We start from the raw sequence: 22167 nt of genomic DNA, 5'->3' as shown, positions 1-22167 counted from the left end.
GTGAAAATGAATGGCTCATTAACAAGCTTTTAAAAAAATTAACGGAGTAATTTTTGGTATTAAGTGTGTTGGAGTGAGAACATATCTGAAATGTAAAGAGAAGTGGGTCCTGAAGACCTGGATTGAGAAACACTGACCATTTTTCTGCAGATTTTAGATGTTTCCCTGCTTCAACACAATAGATTCAAATGAAACAAATCTAAATCTTTCTCAGGTTCTGCACAATGACCCATTATGTTGAGTCAGGTGTGTTGAGGCAAGCAAACATCTAAAATCTGCAGCACAGTGACCCTCGCAGGTTGGAGATAAATAGCTCTGATCTACAGTTACTTTGCAGTGAAGAAAAGGTCAGAAAACAATATTAAAAAAAAAAAAAAAGCTTTTTTTTTTCCCAGAGAAGTATAGGTTAGAAAGTTAAAGTTAAAAAAGTGAAAAAAATAAATGACCTCATTTTGAGGAAACTTTCTCTACAACTAAGCTGTAACAGATCAGCTGCAGATATCACCACTGAATTCCATCAAAGGATTTCTAAGCACCATTAACGATGAAAGATTTTTCACATCAGGTGCATGGTGATGCTCCAAACCATTGTACTGGTGTGCAATTTCACAAGTGCATTTGCATGTTTTGAGTTTTATTACTGGAGGTATTAATTGATAATACACACTGGACTTTTGTATGTGCAAGAAAGATTTTTGGCACTCAAAGTGCTCATTAGGTGAATCCCAAATATAACAAGTTAATTACATATTTTTCTTTGATCAGAGCTCCAAATACTACTTTAAGAAATTGAGGCTGTATGAATACCGGTACTAATGCAGAGGAGCGGAAAGAAAAAAAATGTTCATGGGTAAAATAATCTGATGTTAGTTTCTCACCAGTGCTGGCAGCTCACAACACTTATCTCTGCTGGCCCAGGACGTGCTGCAGATGATGTCAAACATCTGGAGCTGAAACTGTAAACACATGAACACATCCAGCCAATTCCATTACTACTGCAAATCTTTTTTTTAATTTTTTTTATCTGTGAACACAATTCAAAAGGTACAGATAAAAGAGGGGCAAATTAGAAACGGGGTAGGATATGTAGTGCTGCGCTTTTGTGATGTTCCTGTGATGATAAGAAACAAGAAGAGAGTCTTGCTGCTGCTTGCTGTACGGTCATTAATCTGTAGCTGGAATGCATGGGAGGACAAATGCACAAAGTCAGGCTGATAGCTTTTACAAACAAAAAGTTCTGAATGATACACTGTATGCCAGAGTAGGAATTAGGTCATGGGCTGTAAGTGTCTCTTGTGGAGCTTAATCAAAAATTGTAAAAGGGTCCTGTTCATATACCCCTCAGTAGATGACAGTTTAATACTGAATACACGACTGCAGTCATGGATAAGATTAAACTGGCTGATAAATGTCTGTTTTCTTTCTGCTGCTGTCTTACTTATCTAATCATTACTTTAACTATTATCAAAAAGGAGTTGCAAGGTATGACTCTCATCAGAGTAACACGGCCATTCTCTTGTTAAAAATTAAACTTGATTTCCTGGTTTTGGTGTCATGTGGTTAAATTTAAAAAGCCATCAGATGTTAAACAATACCACAAATAGTCTAAATGGATTAGAAAGTATCTGGAAATCGATGTAAATCTGAATCAGATTGATGAAGTGTGATGGGCTAGCCTGGTAAATGTCTGTAATGGTTTTTTCTGTGTATTATGTTCCTTCTTTCCCAGCTCTACAGGCGAAGCCCAGCATTTTCAGCCAAGCTTTTATTTGTGTGACCTTAAATTATAGGCCTGTTGTGACCATTTTGCAGTTATCACTGATGCAGTGATTGAAATTTTGGTTTAAAAAAAATGCACAATTTAATCTATTCATGTTATAGGTACTGTATTTTATTTTCTAACCATTTTAATTAAGTCATTACAAGAAAACCAGTTTACGTTAATATTTGTAACCTTTTGGAAAAAGAAAATACTGCTAATTGTAGAATCAGACTTCATCATAGTCTAGGTCAAAGAAAACCAATGAAAGTGTTTTATTTATTTTGTATCATGTAAGCTTTGCTAAAATTACAGTATATTTTCTAAGTCATTGTAAGATATATAAAAAAACAAGTCACCCTCTTTACTGACCAATCAAGGGCAATTCACTGAAAATGAACTATAAAAAAAAAAAAAAAATCAAACAAACAAAAAAAACCCCATTTAACTGCATTTTAAAGTCAGTCATTTTCCTCTAACCAGCTAAGAAATAAAAGTCTACTAATATTGCAACACTTTAATTTTGCAGAGTCCCAGGATGTCTCACATTCTTGCCTCCTGTGTCTGAATACAGCACAGCTAGCAGAGTCTATATATGGCTCTTTTTACATTTCTACTTGCAATAAATAAAATGAACTCCCACTGAGTGACTCACTGAGAAGCCTGTGGATATTTATGGTTATCATTTTACTGGCCATAATTGTTTCTCACACACTGACAGCAGGCCGAAGGAAGAATATAGAGTAAAATATATATAGCAATTTCTTTTTTCCTTTATTTTTCTCATGGATTTTTATTGTACCGCTTCGCCAAAACCCCATGTATGTAATGTAAATGTGGTGTGTAGTGCACAGCATGAATGTTCTTCACTGAAACTGAACCATTTTTAATATCGTTATTATTTCTGTAAACACTAAAAATTCATCCCACAGACCTTCCATTTTTCACTGTCAAAATAATCTTCATTAGTAATTTTACAGTGCTGCAAAGATGCATTCATACTGACTGGAGCAGAAGTGTCTCTGGACTGAATCATCCTCCCGAGTATCTCCACTCCATCTGTGGTGATGTTTCCGGCTGCGCTGACTGATTTCTCTCCAACTACTGAACAGTCTAACACCACCTTCACAGACGTCTTGCTAATCGTTACATGGAGCTGTATGGCAGAAAGACAAGAAGGTGCATCAGAAATCACATTATTTTCTGAACAGTAAAACCATCTGATTCAAGCACAGGTAATAAAAGGTGTTAATCGGTTGCTAAAATTGTGAAAAAATATTTATAACATTTAAACAAGTAATTTGAAAAAAGTAAAAAAAAACACAACAAAAAACAAAAAAAAAAACCAGTCAATTTCCATCAAGTCTCCATTATTCATCAGTACCACCAGGCACAAACACATTAAGATTTTGGATCAAAAACAATGGAAAAATATTTTATGCAAAGCACTGATGCAGATCTTTATGAGTCAGAATATAAAACAATGGACTCCATTGTATTTGTTCAGTCCTCAGATGTGTTTTGTCAAATCTCAGTGACAACAAACTCCTTGAGTATGTTTCCCCCCTGTTTGAATAAAATATTTAAAAGCAACTAAGCAGACAAATCTGGTCAGAGTGCTGGATGTCTGTGAGATGAAACTGCCAATTCAGAGAAAGCCACAGCCAGAGCCTTCAAATATCACATTTTACAGGCTGTACAGCTAATAAGGAGGGAAAGCTGCATTCAGCTGGATGGCAGTAATAAACTAAGCCATTTTTGTCTGAACATTTGCTTTTGCTCATCTTCCGCAAAAATGAGCATTTGTTTCAAGTCATGTACACTTCAACAAACACACAAAAACAAGGCGAAGCTGGTTCAGAGTTAGACAAAGTTCATATTTGGTTGTCAGAGGCTGTTCCTCTGCAGAGTCTAACCTGCTGCCCTGTAATGACTTTCTGTTTGCAGCCTCCACTCTGCACACTTCACTGGACATGATGTGTGTTGCACTTCTGTGAAATAAACATGATGGAAATCCTCAAAGGTGCAGACATTTTGCTGGTATTTTGTGGCATCTACTGCATTCGGTTAAGGTTATTGTTGGTGGTTTGGGAACAAATGTAGAGCAGTAAAATGTCTATGGTATTAAAACGTGTGTGTGGACGTATATGTGTGGTTTTTTTGTGTCCCTAGCTTTGACCTAAACTCTTGCATTGACTGGGACCAAGTTTTGTTCTAGAGGAAGTTTACTCTTGAAAATCCAACCTCTCCTATTTGCACACTTGAGTTTTATAAGAACTTACATAACTAAGCTACCAGTGGTAGATGGTAAAATATACTGAATATTTCTTTTGTTTATTTAGTTGATATTCACATAAAGTTTTACCATTTTTTATGCAGTTCCACTTCCAGCCGTTTATTTCTGCCCAGTTCTCCATTTGCTGAAACCTAAACTTATTTGGTTTACATAAGCACTCAAGCTGAATTAGCAATGTGTGGTAAAGCAACATTACATCAGCTGATCTGAAAAGTCTGCACAGCTGGCCAGACTTGCTGTTAAAGGTTATCTAAACAACTAGAATGTCAGAACGTCTCTGTAAATCAAGATAAATCATTTATGTCCACATAACTGGTGTAACTCATTATCAGTCATTATTTTAGTGTCTAAGAACAAAGCAAATAAATAGTTTCCCAGAATTTGATTTTTAACATTCTCATCATAAATACTTGACTTTGATGCCGCTTGAAAATGACAGTCTTGATTTTATTTTGTTCATCTGAGACATGTGAAGAGGACAGGGACACCATTTCCATGAGGCATGGGAATGGTGTAACATTTCAGTTTAAAACAAAAGGAACAACAAAAGTAAAAAAGATTTTAAAAAAAACAAAAAACAGAAGGACTGAAACTAGCAAAACACTTTGGGCACAATCGGTTGCTGAGCACATGAGTTATCCAGTTGCTGTCTTGCTCTCATCTTCTCTCAGTCTTGTAATTATTTCTATATCATTATATGTTTTCATATCAACTGGATCTGTTTGTATAAAGCACTTTGTTCTTTCAGATGTGAACACTTTATTGACTATAATTTCTATTTATTGTCAGGCAGAAGAAAATTGACATTTTTGAAGGCTGACAGTAACAGTTGTCATGTTGCACTTAAGGCTTTGTAGAAATCGCCTAAATGAACAAGTATTTGAGAATATTTCTAAAGTTACAAAATGATGAAAAATGTTCTTATGTCGAGTCTGTAAGGTTTTAATTTTTTTCTTTTTTTTTTTTTTTTTTTAGTTTTTAGGTTTCTGCTTCTCCTCTTGAATATTTCCTTTGCATTTTGTTTTGTTCCTTTAAATTTACTCACAAAATATTTGATGTTAGGTTTTCATATTTACCTCTGTCTTACTTTCTGTTATGTTAAGTAGAATTCTGGCTTACATTTGTTGAGTCGCACCAGGCTCTTAGTTCAGATTCCCTCAGCGGCATCTGCTCTCTAATTTTCTCACTTAATTGGAATATTCTTGATTTTCCTTTTTGACTGACACTTTGAGTTGCATTGGGTGTGCACACTATTAGCTTTCTAGAAGAAGCATCTAAGCTTCTCTGAATTTGGTTGAGATCCTGTCATTAAAAGTAATAATTTTACTAGCAATGTTACTCTGGCTTAATCTCTCACTGTCCTAAGGTGTGCATGTTAAGTCACTCTAAATTCTCCCTAGGAGTGGATGTGAGGGTAAATGGTTGTTTGTCTTTCTATGTTAGCCCTGCGATGGACAGGGTGTATCCTGTCTCTCACATAGTAACTGCTGAGATAGCTGTCCTGCGACCCTGAATTGGACTAAGCAGTATAGGAAATGAATAAATGAATGAATTTGTAAAGTATAAATTAAACCTTTTAGGGACAGACTATGTAAAAATATTGTAAGTTATCTGAAAAAAACAAAAACAAATTTATTACCCATCAACAGTAAAACATCAGCCAAACAAGCAATGCTTAAATCATTTCAGGTCTGTCTTCTGCTACTGTATTGTCTGTCTTGTAATTGTAAGCTAACAACATAGACGGACATGAACAGTAATTTATGGATGAATAAATTACACTTGTAGATATTGTGTGTTGCTGTAAGCTAAAAAACTCTAAAAGTGCTGAAGCCAATTTCCTGAATGTAAATTTTTACAGCAGAAGGACGACTCACAGCACCACGGGTGCCTATTTAATGGGAATCACTTAATCATCTTGGGAAAGCATGAAAATAGCATCCACACTCTTCTGGAGTACAATATGGCTCTGAGCAATGAGTTATAGCAAAGATAAGTTTCACTCCTCCTACTGTGTCTACATATTTATACATTTTCTGTATATTTTTCCTCTTTGTGTCTCAAACTTTTCATAAGAATAAACATCATCTGCTCTCTTTCACCTGTGTCTGTTTCCTCTCTTTCAGTTAGTGGGTCTGTGTGTGCTTCACTGAGCATTTGAGCATTGACAGATCCTGCTGGGTATTCCTGCTTTCACAAGCGGTGTCTTCATATGGAAATACGTTTACAAAGGCCACACAAACAAACCCACGCGCACAAATGCTCCTCTTATGCACTTGTCATCCTGTCTAAATGGAGACAAACAGTTTCACTGGTTTGGCAGTCCTTGGCATCTGTTCCTTGTCTGAACATTGTCATGTTCTCTGATAAAGACAAAAAAAGAAAAAAAAAAAGACAAAAGATGCAGGATGATGGACAGCTACTCCTGTACATTTTAAAAACTGAGCTAAATATAGACCAAGAGCTGGTGGGTTGTTTTTGGTTTGTTTTTTGGCATAAATCCACAAAGAGTCCAAGTAAAGAAAAAAAAAATCACCACCTCTACACAGAGAGAAATAAATCTTTAAGTACCATTCACACATTGATTTGTCAAGCAAATGTTAACTATACAAACAACTGATCAATTATCTAATGAGGCCAAAATGAAATACTACGACTTAGCGAGTAATTTTTATTTTATGTCAGCATATACTGTTTATATTTTCTGCCAAAGTATTTTTAAATGTAGTTTAGTCATTTACTGTGGATGCCGAGTCCAAATCAATGGCATTATTTATTCTGCTGTGGGCTTTTTTAATTATTACTCCTAATTTTTCTTCTTTTAAAACTTTTTCTCTTCTCAAGTAAGTAAAATTAAACATTTGTTTTAGGAATATCAACAGAATATGCCACTGAAAAAAAGATGACCTTTTTTATGAATTAATATAAAATATTTTTAAAACTGGGGTAAATTAGGGTTAACACTTTTGTAAGAAGTCCTCTAAGATGTTTAACAGTCTAGTCCAGGGGTGCCCAAGTCCGGTCCTGGAGAGCTACCATCCTGCTGTTTTTAGGTGCAACCCTTCTCCAACACACCGGAATCAAATAAGTGGCTCGTTAGCAGGCCTCTGCAGAGCTGAATGACATGCAGAAGAGGAATTCAGCTATTTGACTCAGCTGTGCTGGACAGGGGTTGCATCTAAAGGTTGCAGGATGGTAGATCTCGAGGACTGGACTTGGGTACCCCTGGTCTAGTCACTCAAAGTACCACAGATAAAGCTTATTCTGCAATGGATTTCACCCTGTTGTACCCTGCTTCTGACCAGTTCATTTCTGGAATAGACTCCAGTGTACCCACAACCCTGAATTGTGGTACAGATAAAAACACAATATACTAACACTATCACACAATATATTAAGTGGTCCCACTATACTATACTGGTACAAAAGATGGATGGACGGGTTTTGTTTTGGGAATGAATAAATATTTACAGCTAAACTGCAGAAAATGTTAGGGATATTTTAGAAGATGTAGATTATTCTTAAGTATCTTGACCTAATAATAAAAGAAGTGTTTTTTTTTTGTTTTTTTTTACCCATAACCTTTTATTTTATTTGATAACTATTATTGTCTAGTTAGTGTATTTCAGAACTAATGACCAAAGTCTTTACCTTACAGTTACTATAATGCAACTAGAAATGTTTCTTCATTGTTGATAAATTATACAACTTCACTCATATTCTGCATGCTCCACTGGTATAAAACTGAAAAAAGTCTTTCAGAAAAAGGAGTGAAGAAGGAGACTGAGACACAGAAGAGAGAGAAAGTCTATTTTCAGGTCCACATACCCTGTCCACACAGCAGTGCTGACAGATCGAGAGAAGAAGGAAACTCAGTCCAGGAGCCGAGGGAAAACCACCAAACTGGCTTCACAACTTAAAAAGCATCAAAATACAGAAGGTCTTCCAGAATTTAGTGTGTTTCTACGCAGACTGCCACCATGCTCCGCACTCCCTCTGTGCAATACTGCTGCTCAGTTTCTCTGCAGTGGTCTGAGTATTTATCTAAAAAGCTATCTAAGAAACACTAAATATATTCATATTACTAAATACTAAGTATTTGTCACTCCAAAATGTACACATGCAAACTTTGCACAAAAAAAAAAAAAAAAAAAAAAAAGAAATTTGTGTCTGGTCAGCTATTTTTGTTGTAACAAAGCTTCAACGCAATAAATCGTTTACTATTGGTCTGTTCATTCCGTATTAAAAGACATCACTGTTTTGAGGAAAATGGATTTGGAGGATGAGCAGCAGACAGAATTGAGTACGGGGGTTGTGTCCATGAAAACCATACCAAATCTTCTCTGCCAATTCCAACAGCTTATTCTGCTATTAGCTTGTGGTTTGATCTTCTGGTGCCTAATAAGGAACTTTATTTTGTAGCATTGTTCCCGTTCCTACCTATGGAGTGCACCATGCTGGTTTCTGCACCAGTAAGGTAACAGCCTTCATTTGAGGCAGCATAATGGTGTTAAGTGGCATTTATTCCACTGGTATAACAAGGCTTGTCACCTCTAGAATCATTCTCAATAAACAGAGATACTGGGATGAAATTCTACAACCAGTGGCAAACCTGTATCTCCTCAGTATGGACTCTATCCCCCAAGATGATCCGTGACCAACATGAAGAGAATGTGCTAGGTTGTTGTGGCTGTATATGATTTTTTCCACATGCCATTGAATTAATTAATCTATTCATGTTATAGGTTTAATTACTTTATTAAATTAATAAATCTTTAATTTCAGAATACATGTTGTTCAGATTTCATTTATCAAATCCAAATTATGCTAAACAAGAATAGATAAAATAAACTATTTGCCGTTGGAATAGAAGGTTTTTAAAGAATGTAGCCTTTACACTAAACTCTGCTGCTCCACTTAAGCAGTGTCCTTACAAATAAGGCTCCATTTAAAAGGGAAATGAACAGGCTTTACAACAGTAAAATGTTTATTCCCAGTGAGCATTGTTACAACAAAGAAATAACCAAGTAAAAAAAAAAAAAGGCTTGACTATTTATGCAAAGTTTATTCATACCATTATCTTAACATCCAAAATAAATCAAGATATATTTAACTCACAGTGTTTGGAAACAAACCTTGTGGAAGCTGCTGTGGAAGATTTTTTTTATTTCTGGTCCTTCAAAGTTAACACTCTGAAAGTCTCCTCTGTAGTCATAGTTGAAGAATGTCAGGGTTCTTGCAGAATCTGTGGGTGGACACAGTTGGTGGGGAGGTTAGAAAAGGTTAATGTTCACATCTAGAATAAACTGTTTTTGAAAAGTGTGTCTTTGGACACACACTGGCTTCACAATAGTAGCAACAATGCACTTCAACAAAGTCAACCAATGGATTTCTACTGTAGTAACAACTGCAACTTGAATGAAGTTGGGATGATGCGTAAAATGTATAATAAACAGAATACAATAATATTAAAATGCTTTTGACCCTATATTCAGCTAAATACAATACACATTTGAGAAATTTTATTATTAAACTGATAATTTTCTTTCTTTCTTTCTTTCTTAAAATATTCACTCACTTTGAATTTCATGCCTATAACACATTAAAAATATTAAGAATGAAAGATGTGGACTAAAGCCATAACTCTTCCTTTTAGTCCCATTGGAATTAAAAAAAAAAAAAAGTTACTTGTAGATACAGAAGAAGTACTAGTTGATAAAAATTAAACTGATGGAGAATTTTAGCTACAATAATTTGAATTATTTAAATTTCACTAAATTTGGCTTCATCATCAACTCTTTCTAAGGAAGCAGGAGAAAACATAGAAGAAAAAGAAGTTAAAAAAAAACAAACAATTGTAATTCAGTCTCACTGTCGAGGATAAGTCCCACCAATGGCTTTTTATCCTTGCTGAGAATTTCCCACAATGCAAAAGGCTCCTGTGGGGTGTCAGGAAGTAAGCGGAGCATCATAGAAATGGTGTAGTCAGAGGGTAAGCCTTCAGGATGAAGGTATCTAGAGGAAAAGCATAGAAACAGGTGAATTTGCACACGCACACACTCAAAGGAAGCTTAGCAGTGTCATAAAGCCATGTATCCACTACATGTCTCCTTAAAGTCCCTTAGCCTCTTGTCAGCTGTGGCAGCTCCAAGCACAGATCTTTGTGCTGCCTCAGACTGACGGTGAGCTCTGGAACGAGCCTGTTACAAACAACTGCCTCCAAGCACTTCATGTTTAAAAATCATCAAGTCTGAGTGTTTCGTACTGACATGTGTCAACAGTAGCTAAAATTATACTTTGTTTGTAGCATGAACTAAAAAAAAAACAAAAAAACTTCTCTCTTTTTATTAGAAAAAGGAAAACTACAAGTGAAATCCCTGAAAGCTCCCGATCAGCATCGGTACACAAAAGTTTCTCGTTTCCCTGTAGTATAGCATCAGATAAATATTAATATTGGGATTCTTATTTCACCCAAATTTTCATTTCAAGTGTGATATTTTGCAGCCCCTCAAATTAGTAGTCATCATGGTCTAAATCTGCTTGACTTAAAAAACAATCAAAAAAGATCTTAAATATCTTTAAATACCTTTAACTCTTTATACTGACAATATCTTTTGCTAAATTCCTGTCATTCCATTTGTTTGTGAAGTCTTATTTAAACATGTTCAGATGATTATTGTTGTAATCAAATATCTTTTGAGGAAAAGACCTACCTCTGCTTAAAAAATAACAGGCGAAAGGTCTACAATCTTCAAGCTCACCATATTTACTGGTTAGTAAGTTAAACTTGTTGGACATGACAGTTAGCAACGACAACACGGTCCAGATGTAATTAGTAATGTCATGTGATGCTGAAATATCAGAAAACAAAGACACATGAACTAACTTTTTTTTTTTATGTGTTAGCTTTTGTCTTGTGTGTTTCTTTGAGCCAAATGTTTCACTAAATCTTGTTGGCACAACTACCGAAGAATTCTTGAAGAAGCTCACAATTAAATCTATTTGGTATTTGTTTCCTACTGAGAACAGTAAATACACTCCACATCCAGGAGAGGAAGACACTTATTAAGCAAGCATACAGCAGAAATTAAAAAAGGAATGAAATGAATTGAAATGACTGAAACATTCAAGAAAGTATTTGTTGTACTCAGAAGGACAAAAGAAAGCTGACTGGAGAATGGTACAAAGCTTGTTACCACATCAGTAAACTATCTACAGTGAATGAGCTGCTTTCTGCCATCCTTGTCTTGTGTACTGATAAACTGTTGTGAGATATCTCGTAGAAATGAGATCTTGATGCCACTGACACTTGATAAAAAAAACTATTAAGAGTTGAATACAGGTTGCAGTTATGAGCTTTTTGGAAAGAAGGAAAGATAAATCCACAAAGACTAAACTAATGAATGGTGTGCAATCATTGAATACAGCAATTTGAAGCAGAATTTCTAAAACTCATTCTCTTAAAGACATATTCCAAGCACATCCTGCAAACCATGCTTCCTTAGCATGGAAATGTTGCTACTTACTTGGTGGGCTGTAACACCAGGGCATTTTGGTGTAACCTGTAGCAGGGGTAGCTGTTGAATGAACCGGGCTCCATAGAAACCCCAGGAATGTTGCTGTACTCCTTCTCCACCAGGCCAAACTTCTCCATCATTTTGAAACCTGAAGCATTATTGTCATGATTATCATCATCATCATTATGAAGAGCACCCCACTGTATGATCAGTGCCATCACAATAATTACCAGTTCCACTATTTGGGCTGTCAGTATGTTATTGCAATCAGTATTATTGACATTCTAGTAGCTGGATGTCTGCAGCTGTTGTCTTGCATATTTTTCATGCCACTGAACCCCTTGTGGTGGAAACCATGCACATAGTGTAGTTTTAATATGTTACTGATAAATCCCATGACACCCCTTACCTGCCATTGTGTTCCCACTCATCAAAACAGATGGACAAGCTGGAAGACAGATAATAAATTCTGAGTTCATTTTATAGACATATTTGTCTCTAGTCTGTTTCTGTTTAAACCACGTGCTGGTGTTACTCACTGGCAGTGGCAGCCTCGCAGACGAAAGTAATGAGCTGCTCTTCTATTTTCTTCACAGCATCCAGATCATCCACAAAAAATACATGTCTGTCACTGGGTTTACTGGCAATATTCACCAGCTCGCCATAGTCTGCATCCGCAAAGCCAATGGCAAAGATGATATAACCTGAAAATGGAATTAAAACAAGAGACATTACAATGAGAAAATCCAAAATTGAGTATTAACTAGTCTGACAGAAAATATTGACAAAGTTTTGGCTTTCACACTGTGTGTCAATAGTCATACTCTGTGACAGTACAAGTGGTATACAATTCATACAGTCAGAGAACAGAGCTGTATAATGAAGAATAAGGTCTGCCATTGTTCCTGAATGGTAATTTATGACTGTTGCCATATTATTTTTGTTTGTTATAAAATGCCCACCATTCATTTGCATCTCCTTTGACACTTTGTTGACATCATCTTGTGAACGTCCATCAGTAAGAACAACCAGGACCTTAGGGACACCTCTCCTGGCTCCTGCTTCAGGGATAAAGATGGATTCCTTCACATGTTTAATGGCTCGGCCTAAGAAAAGACAAAATAAACCCAAATTGTGAAATGTGCCATCCATCCACTATCTATAATGGTTAATCCAGATCAGTTGCAAAATCTAACCCAGCTGCTGTGTGAAGTGAGGGATGCTCTGGACAGACATAGAAATAAATGCAAATTTCTCAAATGTGTTTGTCTGTGTGTGTGTGTGTGTGTATATCTCTGTGTGTCTGTGTCTGAATTCTCAGTCACCAGGTCGCTGTAATCCATATGTATGTACTTAAAGAAAAGACAGCAGTGCTTCCTTTTGATTCTTGAAGACGTTTATCCTCCATCCAAAAGCTTTTAGCAGCTATCACAATGACTGTTAGACTTGTATTGGCTAACTGGGATCAGCTGGTCCCAATAAACTTGGTGGAGTGGTCAGCATCACATCATAAAATACGGACGTTAAAGCCTGTCCAATTGCTGCCACTGATGATTATTCTTCTGTTCTAGCCAGCTGTTGAAACTCCCTCCACTATAACCAACTTCTAAATAAACGGCCAGTCGTTAATGCAGAGAAATGATTAGCTTTGTCAGACGGCACCAAAGCATTTTTCTTTTAATCAATATATTTAAATAATTTACAGTGAAATGTCCATAAAACAAAAGCTATAACTGATTGGTAGTTAAAGATAAAAAAAAAAAGAGTTTACAGTCTAAATCAATCAATTCTCAGCTTTCATAACGAAGGTTAACCAAAAGCAAACAAATGTAACTGTGAAACAACCTGAAAGAAACAAACTGTATATTTGTCTGGGAACAAGATAATACACACACACACACACACACACACACACACACACACACACACACACACACACACACACACACACACACACACACACACACACACACACACACACACACACACACACACACACACACACTTTTTTCAACGCATATGTTAAACATTTAAGATATGTAAACTGATTATCTCATAAAGTAAATCTGATAACAATAACCAACAACAATGATAATATTAGAATTGTCTTGTTTTAACAAGAAAGGGTTGTTGTAGGATTAAATGTTCTGGTTTACAATGTGATGGAAAATTTTCTTGAAAGAACATGATAATGTGCATCTTTTGATCAAGTAAGCACATTTTGTAATTAAAGATGCAGAGCATTTGATTTCTGGCTGATATCCAATATGAAGATCCTTTACAACTCATCTGGCTGATAACTGATATGATACCAATATTTCCTACAAACACACACCTAATAGTGCAAAATCAGAAGAGATTTTAACTTGCATTATGGACTACATGTCAAGTTGAATTATGACAATAGTTTATTTAAAAAAAACAAACAAAAAAAAAAAGAAGGAAAGCATGTGCATCCTATCCTATCTACAACTGAAACTGAAGTTTTATTATCTGAAGTTTATGAGCTGCTTTAACACCTTTGCTCACCACACCATTATTAATAACTGGAAATCCACATTGCTGTAAAATGTCTGAATTGCAAGAGTTTCAAAGAAGATAATCATTAAGTTATTAAAACATACAGGTAAAAATGGATATCTTCAGAAACAATTTAAAGTCCTCAGTCCCATTTTTCGTCATGGAGATGAAACCTTAAGAACTAATCTTCAACTTTAACAAACCTGGTAACATTGACTTCTATATTTCCTAATTAAAACTAGAAAAGCACTCTGAGAGCGCCAAGAATCCTTTAAAAAGTACCTGGATCCAAATGGTGATCAGGACCACCACCACCAAAATTGAATTAGTTCTTCCATTTCACATTTCCAACATTTCCTGAAAATGTCATGAAAATCTGTCCACAACTTTTTGAGTTATCTTGAACACGAACAGACAAACAGACAGGTAATTGCCGATAAAAACATAACCTCCTTGGCAGAGGCAATTAATAAAATACTCTACAGGAGCCAATAATTATGTATAACATGACAGTCTGTGACTGAAAGACTCCTGATGTCTTATCTAAGCAAAAACCTCATTATCATTTTAAAATTGTCAGATAATATTCAAAGTCGTATGTTTTTCTCAAACCTAAACGCAACAAATGAGACTGACGAAAAATATGCCACAATGAGGTCTTCAGTTATATGTCTAGAAGTGATAACTGCATAAAGTTTAGACAGTGTGCAGGTTGATCACTTGGTAATGGACTCAATCAATGAATAAAGGCTGTCTAGACAGTATTAAAAGGTTTCCAGACCCACCCATAACAAACTGTGTGCTTATTCTGAATTGAATTCAATTATGATTTAATAAGCTCTTTTAAAAAAATCCCAAAAACCTTAAAGTCATGTAAAATTCAAAAGACCATTTGCCCCCAGACTTCCTCCTGTGGTTGTCTGTGGAAAGGAACTGGGTTAAAGCTGAATCAACTCTGACCAGATGATGGATGGTCATTATTACAAAGTACAAGATACAGTCACTGAGAGTAAGAGGACTTGAAGGTTGCCTGTGATGGCTTTAATTGATCTAAACGTATTATGTTAATGCAAACCAATCTGAAAGCGGTCTGATCTTCCTGCTCAGGTAATTTCTACTGAATGGCAATATTAGCATACTGCCCATCATAATTTGCATTAATTGTTCATATAGCTCCATTGCTCATCTCCACCTGACCTTTTCAAATGAAAGAGACATCCACCACCATTTATCCTCTCAAGTTCCCCTGTCCTTTCACACTTTCTCCCCTGCCCCTCTTGTGCTTGTTAGAGTGTTGGCGCCAGTAAGACCAGCTTAAACAATAAACAGCTTCCAGGTTCAACAACCACACAAGTATGCAAGTTGGAAAAGGATCAACAGTATAGAGTATGCATGTGGGGTCTTTACCTCTTAGTTTCTGACCAAAAGAAAAAAAACCTTCTCTTGATCATCACCGGCCCATCTCTTTTTTTCTTTTTTTTTTTTTTTCTTACCAAGCTGTCAGTGATGACAAATGATATACTGTTTGGCCTGTGAAGTGTTGCTATTATATTTGCTTGTGGTACATCTGTTTCTACACTGTCCTCTGATCAGATAAGCAAGACTGGAATTACAATGACCAGTGAGGCATGAAGTGACACACACATGATAGTGCAAGAAAGAGAGGGCAGTCAGAGAGAAGGGTGGTAGATAGTGAAATAAATGAATAAAAGCAGCAACAAAGAACAAAGAAACTTGACTAAGCAGCAAGTGTTCAGAAGCCCCTCATCAATCAGCAATCCATCACACAGTGTGAGTGGAATGTCAAATTGGATTTGCTTTCGTGCTTGGATATTTGATGGCTTTTTCTCTGACATCTAACGAGGGAAACAATATGACAAAACAAAAAAGACAAAGTTTCAACTTTTTTTTTTTTTTTTTAAATATCGCCAAAGGTTTAGTGTAAACTTGAAATAAGAAAACCTTTGCTGACTTGTGGTTGTAAGCGACATCTGTACCACAGGCTTTCAGGGTCAATGAGTTTTCTAATCTTCACACATCTACAACTGCTATGAAGTAATTGAGATTAGGCAATTAAATGAACAACTAAATTATAAAATTGAATATTTAAAATTCTCAATATGGACTTTAAAATTCACTGTACCTGTTTTTATGTATTCCTCTCTATCTATGTACATCCATACATTATTCTGTGAAATCTCAAATATGACATACATCCTAAAAAATTGAATAAAATCCTCAAACAAGTGAGTTGCTGTAGCTGAAGCCTGCGTAAAGGTAGGGTAGAAGACTCTGAAAAATGGTTCAAGCAAGCAGCATGTCACATACACAAGTTCAAACCCCTTCAGATTTTCCCCCGAAGCCACGTCACTAAAGCACAGAAACACAAAGCACTTGTTCCCGATTGTTCACCGTATTTTGATGTAGTATGTCAATTAACCATCCAATGTTTTTTTTTTCCAGTTTTGTCCATTCCACAGGTAACTAAAAAAAAAATTATTTTTGTGTTAGTGCATTTAATTAATTGGCAGCAATCAGAGTGTGAAGGAGCTTTTAAGCAATATAGTGAAAAATGTTCCTGGAAAACATCTCCTACCTTTAGGTAAATCCACAGAAGGCAAATCAAACCTCAAGTAATTTAACATGTAAATGAGCTGTCCAACTAAGAATGACAGGTCACCTCTAACTATACAAATATACACACACATGCAAAATCACCTGCATTTGGATCCTTTTAAGTATTGAGTGAAAACCAATTCCTGTATTCTGTACAGTCAAGCAGTGTGAATAATGAGCAGTTAATGAAAATGTCAAAATACATTATAGCACTAGAACAAATGGTCTCTAAGCTTGTTATAAGCTCACAGATACCTCAGTCAGTAAATTTAGACAGAGTTCAAATCCCATATTACACCTTCAGTAGTCTGAATCCAAAATGCTCTAGGATGTTTGTAGATGACAGTGGACAAAAAAAAAAATCGACTGTTCAGTCTTTAGTGAAGCATATTCCTTTACATACTGTTTATATAACGGATAAAATGAACAGACTTATGAATAGAAGTCTGTTCAAAGGATGAATCTTTTATTTAACCATCCCAACTAGGGAGAAACTGAACTTCTGTTGATGTTGTTTCAACTCAACAACCAACTGTGGGGAGGTCCCATGTGGGATATCAAGTCATCTCCTTACATTTTTATGTAGGTTCATTCAACATTTTTGACGATGAATAAGCAACCAAATACTAAATCCATTCCAGTGTAATTTACTTTCCTCAAAGGTAACATAAACTATGTAAAATAAGAAAATCCCCGCTTATTTTACAGTAAATACCAAAAAAGCATTTTAGCATCTTGGTGTTCTTCTGGCTAACAATAGCAGGTAGGTCTATCCCAGACATCACCCAGGCTAAAAGCATAACAGTCAGAGACCTAGCTTATTTACATCAGAGCGTTTGGGTATTTTCACAGTAAGGAGGCCTGGTGGGGTTTTATAAAAGAATTTGCAGTTTTGAGAATGACTAAGGTAACAGATTGTATTTTAAGAGAAAAAAAGACAGTAAGACAAACTACTGGTCTGTTAATGGCTATCTAGCTATCTATCTATCTATCTATCTATCTATTGCAGAATTATTGGGAAGGGATCTGAAAGGCTTGAAATTTATTTTACAATCTAAAACTCAGACAGAAAATAATCCCCAGGTCACAGACATTTAACCCCAGCAATAAGAACAACCAGGGGTGCTGGAGCAGACGACACCGGAGCATGCTAATGAATACTTAATGATAAGTATGTGATTGGACAACCTAAAGCAGAGTAAACTGGTGCACAGATATGTACAAAATAATTATTTAGTTTTGTTGTGTGTATTAAACAAAATAATAAAATACATCATTATTGTGGTATTATTAATCAATTGCCAAAGGATAAAATGAAGTCAAATATGAATATTGTACATTTTTATTGCTATTTGTACTTGATTTTGTCATATAAACTAAAACTTTTCCTTAAAATGCATTTTGTGTATTAGTATGAGTGAACGGATGCGTGCATGTGGGGATGAAAGACATTGAGGGAAACTGAGACAGAGTGATGTTATGTCTGTGAGCATCAGCCTCTACAGAGCTGGCTGATCTGAACTTATCTCAATGTAGATGAGATTTCATGTTTTTTTTCTGCTTTGCTGTTGACCACGTACATGTACTGTACACACTGCTCTGTCAGCTGAAACACTCCCCCTGCTTCTGTTTTTGGAACTGATGAATTCTAAAAGAAAAAAACTTCAGAGGATGTAAAAAAAATAAAAATAAAACAACTTAGAAGAAGAAAGACAGCAGAAAAAGTGAACTAGGAGAAGGAGGGAATGGTAGTTGTATGTAGGGAAAAAAAACAGAAAAGAAGAGCAAAATAATGGAAGTGGAGATATGAGATGGAGCTAGGTTTTGCTCAAGGACACAATTATTATGAGCAGACACTGAGCCATGACACAGATTTTAGTGGAAAGAAAGTGCTCTGAACAGCAAGTATTACCTGCAAAGTCACATAATCCACTGAGTAATCGACAATCATCATGTATTTATGGGAGCAGTGGAAGATTCCACATGATTTTTACAAGGTTGCTTATCAGGCATTCTGACCACAAATTTAAATGATTTATATGCTTCAGTACATGATAGCAGGGCTCAAGCTTGTCACTATTTAATTGGATTTTGCAGCCATCTTTGAAGACAGTGAAATATTTTAGACTTAGCACCAACTTTACAAATGTGCCATTTTTTGTACGTTTCTTTTGTGGTAGTGACATACTGTCCTAGACGCAAGGAAAAACGAATAACTTCATGCTTGTGTTAGTTCTTTAAGTAAGAAAGAATATATAACTGAAGATAATAACATTTTATATAGCATGCTACCAAGCCTTAAACATACATACTGTACATATATAGTCCTCTTACTGCTAGCTGCTCGAGATTTTTCATGTGACCCAAATCTTCCTCATGTAAGATTTGTAAATGGATTCTGCTCAGACCAGGGACAAGAACCGAGGTCTGCTCCTGAGGACCCACAACAGACCTTGCATACTCCGTAACCACTAGACCACACTTCCCAAAATTCTCCCGTAAGTAGACTTGTGTTGTCAGCTTTTAAGACAAGTTGACATGTTCTGCAATTGCTATTATAAGGTCATTTTTATGCAAGGGGAACCATTTGCTGACACAAGCTGCAAAAACAGGTACTTTGCAGATGTTTATGTGGGGAGATTGTTTGGTCAGCAAGTTGAGGTAAATACATAGGAAATCTGAATCAACCTGTATTGCTCTCTGCAAAGTATTACCCAAATAATTCTGCTAATATCCTGCTCTAACCTGTCTTTGTGTTTCCTCCCTTGTATTTAATCCTCTGAATAGCTTCCAGCAGTGCTTCCTTGTTGCCATGGGAACTCAGCTGGAATTCTGTCCGTGCATCATCGCTGAACTGAGCAATGGCCACCTGGAGAAGACAGACACAGAGATGTAAGTTCAGAGCACATGTCAAGTAAAATTATTCCAAGTTAAACTCCCTTTTGTCTGAGCCAATTTAGATTCAAATTTGCTGCAAAAGGATAATTTACTCCAACAATGAATCTTGTGTCATCATCTGTTCAAACTAATGTCAGTCACAATGTCACTGCAGATAGTTTTCACATTTGTTTGAACAGTTTCCAGAACGAACAGCAAGAAGCCAAATGACTACAAAAAACGAAAGTGGCTTTTTGTGAATTATGCTATGATCCAAATAGTTTTGCTCCACATCCAACAACCTGGCATTCATCTCATTATCACCTGCAGTTTCTACGTTTATTTTGATCAGCAGACGCAGCGGAACAGATGCTGCCGTTTTATCCTCGAGGGGGAACAATAACAAATTTGTTGGGCCTAATCAGTCCTAAAAGTAAATACTTCTCAGATGCAATTATACATCATCTAACAAGAGCTGGAATATGGCATTTCCATGGTTATAGGGTAAGACCTTGTTGAAAACAGTAATTGTAACATACATTGTGGAAAAAAAAACTGCATACCTTAGTTTGGTTTGGTTTATTTTCCCACTGTATTTAACTCAAGTCAACAAATCTGCCTGGACAACATCACATAGTTACAACAAATGTTCACTAGGAGGGCAATATTCACAGAATCCTCCACTGAACAAGAAAAAGAGCAGAAAATCTAGCTTGTTGATTGTGACAGGGCCTACTGCTGGTAAACAGTGGAGGAACACAAAGTTTATATAGTCTGGAGGTTTCTGTTTTTACTATGGTGTTCAAACCTAATGATGCTTCCACAAGAATATATTATGAGACAGTAAGCTGTCAGTCATGTTGTAATATGATGCAGCCTGCTTCACTTGCTCTCTTTGGTTCACGGGACGATCCATTTGCTTTCACACTGTAAGCGAATCGCACAACTTTTCACTTGCAACTTGCTAGAAAACACAGACCCCTGGCTTTCACCTGGAGTGGGCTTTGCTTCTTTGGTTTGCACCAAAGTATACATACATATTCACACTACTCCAAACATACTGCACCATACCTGGAAGTAGACCAGGGTTAGTTTAAAGTGTAGAAAACAGTGAAAGCATGAATGCAGTCTGTTTACCTGTCAGTGGTTTCAATGTTGTGGCTGATCGGTGTATGTTCGAACTCCCCAATCAGAGTTATAATCAATCTAATTGAGTTCTAAGAGAGATGAACAGCTATCATTACAATCCAGACAGCTAATGGTGCTGTTGTTGGCTCAGGTCAGTCTACGTTTAGCAGCCAACTCTGTCTTTACTGTGCAGCCAACTTTCTCCCATTACCGTCAGTATTTTGCTGCTAGGAACCTGCTGCCAGCGGGTTATGGGGAACTGTGAGGGGAAGCAAAGTTCTTAACAGCAGAGAATTACACAAATAAAACAAAAAGGTTTAGCCAGCACCTCTGCAGTGTGACAAATGAACCAGCTGAAGTTTGCTGACACAGTGGTGGCCATGCAGGAAGGAGGCACAAATAAATCAGTTCACAGTGACAATAGGGAAGCAGCTGCCCCAAGTTACAGCCTGGCATTACAACTGTAAAATCTCAGAGAAGCAGTGGAAATGATAATTCTCTGTTAACGTGATTAGCAGAATTGCTACAGTGCAATTAGTCTCTGCTTGGACCACTTGACTTAACTTCTTAAAACCAGCACTCGTGCCAGAAAAGTAATGCTCCCTGGCATACAATTCAGTTGCAGCAAATGAGCTGAGTTAATCGAATGCAGCTCAGCAATGAAAGTTCTCCCAGAAAGTAAAGATTGACTCACAAGGGGTTTAAAGTTTAAAGTCTCACTTTCCTAAACTTCTCAGTGCATACAAAGCTGTGGCCAAGCTGATTTCTCTGGAGACTGCCAAAGAAAATTGGGAGAAAGAAAGAACCCATTTAAAGTGAAGTTATGCCAATATTAGCACCCTCCCCAAACAATAACTGAGCATATGAAACGAGAAAAAGACAGACTCTTAAATGGCTCAACCCAAATAAATGGGGAATGGTGCATTTTCCCCCTATGGTTCTGCCTCAAAAAGTAGGAATTAAAAAAGAAGAAGATAGCAAAATACTTTCATAAAACAAACTGCAGAGCTGGGCTTAACTTTATAGTGTGGTCTTCAGTATCTTGCCATTTTTTATTTAAAATAAAAATCTAGTTTTGGCAGATCTTTTTCTTTTTGGTTAGTAGGTAGACATGAACTGAACTGAAGTTTATGAGACAGAAGGGAATCAGTCACTTACAGCAGATGAACACTGACTTTCATGTGTGATTGACAACATGCATGCAAAGAAACATAAATAAAAATTTATTCTACATAAGTTTGTAGTCTCTCTTTTACACACCATTTCTGTTACAATTAACAGTAAGGTATGTAATCTGGTTATTTTACGGTAGCTACTTTAGACTAAGCCTTTAGCATCTACATTTACATCACATTCGACAGAAAAACTGTAAAAGAAAGAAAATGAATCACAATTCTAAATAACCAAAATGATAAACCTAACAGACATGCCTATAAATATCTCTTTGTTAAATG

General features: G+C 36.2%; 1 protein-coding gene across 1 annotated transcript in view; it reads right to left on the bottom strand.

Moving 5' to 3' along the window:
* Nucleotides 1-22167, bottom strand: part of col14a1a (collagen, type XIV, alpha 1a) — a gene marked incomplete at its 5' end in the record, with an annotated part of 129078 nt that overhangs the window by 38578 nt on the left and 68333 nt on the right. Inside the window, 9 exons of the mRNA XM_079240410.1 lie at nucleotides 879-956; nucleotides 2766-2915; nucleotides 9191-9300; nucleotides 9928-10070; nucleotides 11582-11720; nucleotides 11982-12020; nucleotides 12112-12276; nucleotides 12535-12678; nucleotides 19454-19577. Of these exons, the coding sequence (XP_079096536.1) occupies nucleotides 879-956; nucleotides 2766-2915; nucleotides 9191-9300; nucleotides 9928-10070; nucleotides 11582-11720; nucleotides 11982-12020; nucleotides 12112-12276; nucleotides 12535-12678; nucleotides 19454-19577 (1092 nt within the window). The remainder of the gene's footprint in view (nucleotides 1-878; nucleotides 957-2765; nucleotides 2916-9190; nucleotides 9301-9927; nucleotides 10071-11581; nucleotides 11721-11981; nucleotides 12021-12111; nucleotides 12277-12534; nucleotides 12679-19453; nucleotides 19578-22167) is intronic.

This window comes from Telmatherina bonti (assembly GCF_933228915.1).
Source record: "Telmatherina bonti genome assembly, chromosome: 5".
NCBI lineage: Eukaryota > Metazoa > Chordata > Actinopteri > Atheriniformes > Telmatherinidae > Telmatherina > Telmatherina bonti.
Note: the sequence above shows the minus strand (reverse complement) of the source record. Positions and strands in the feature narration are given on the sequence as shown.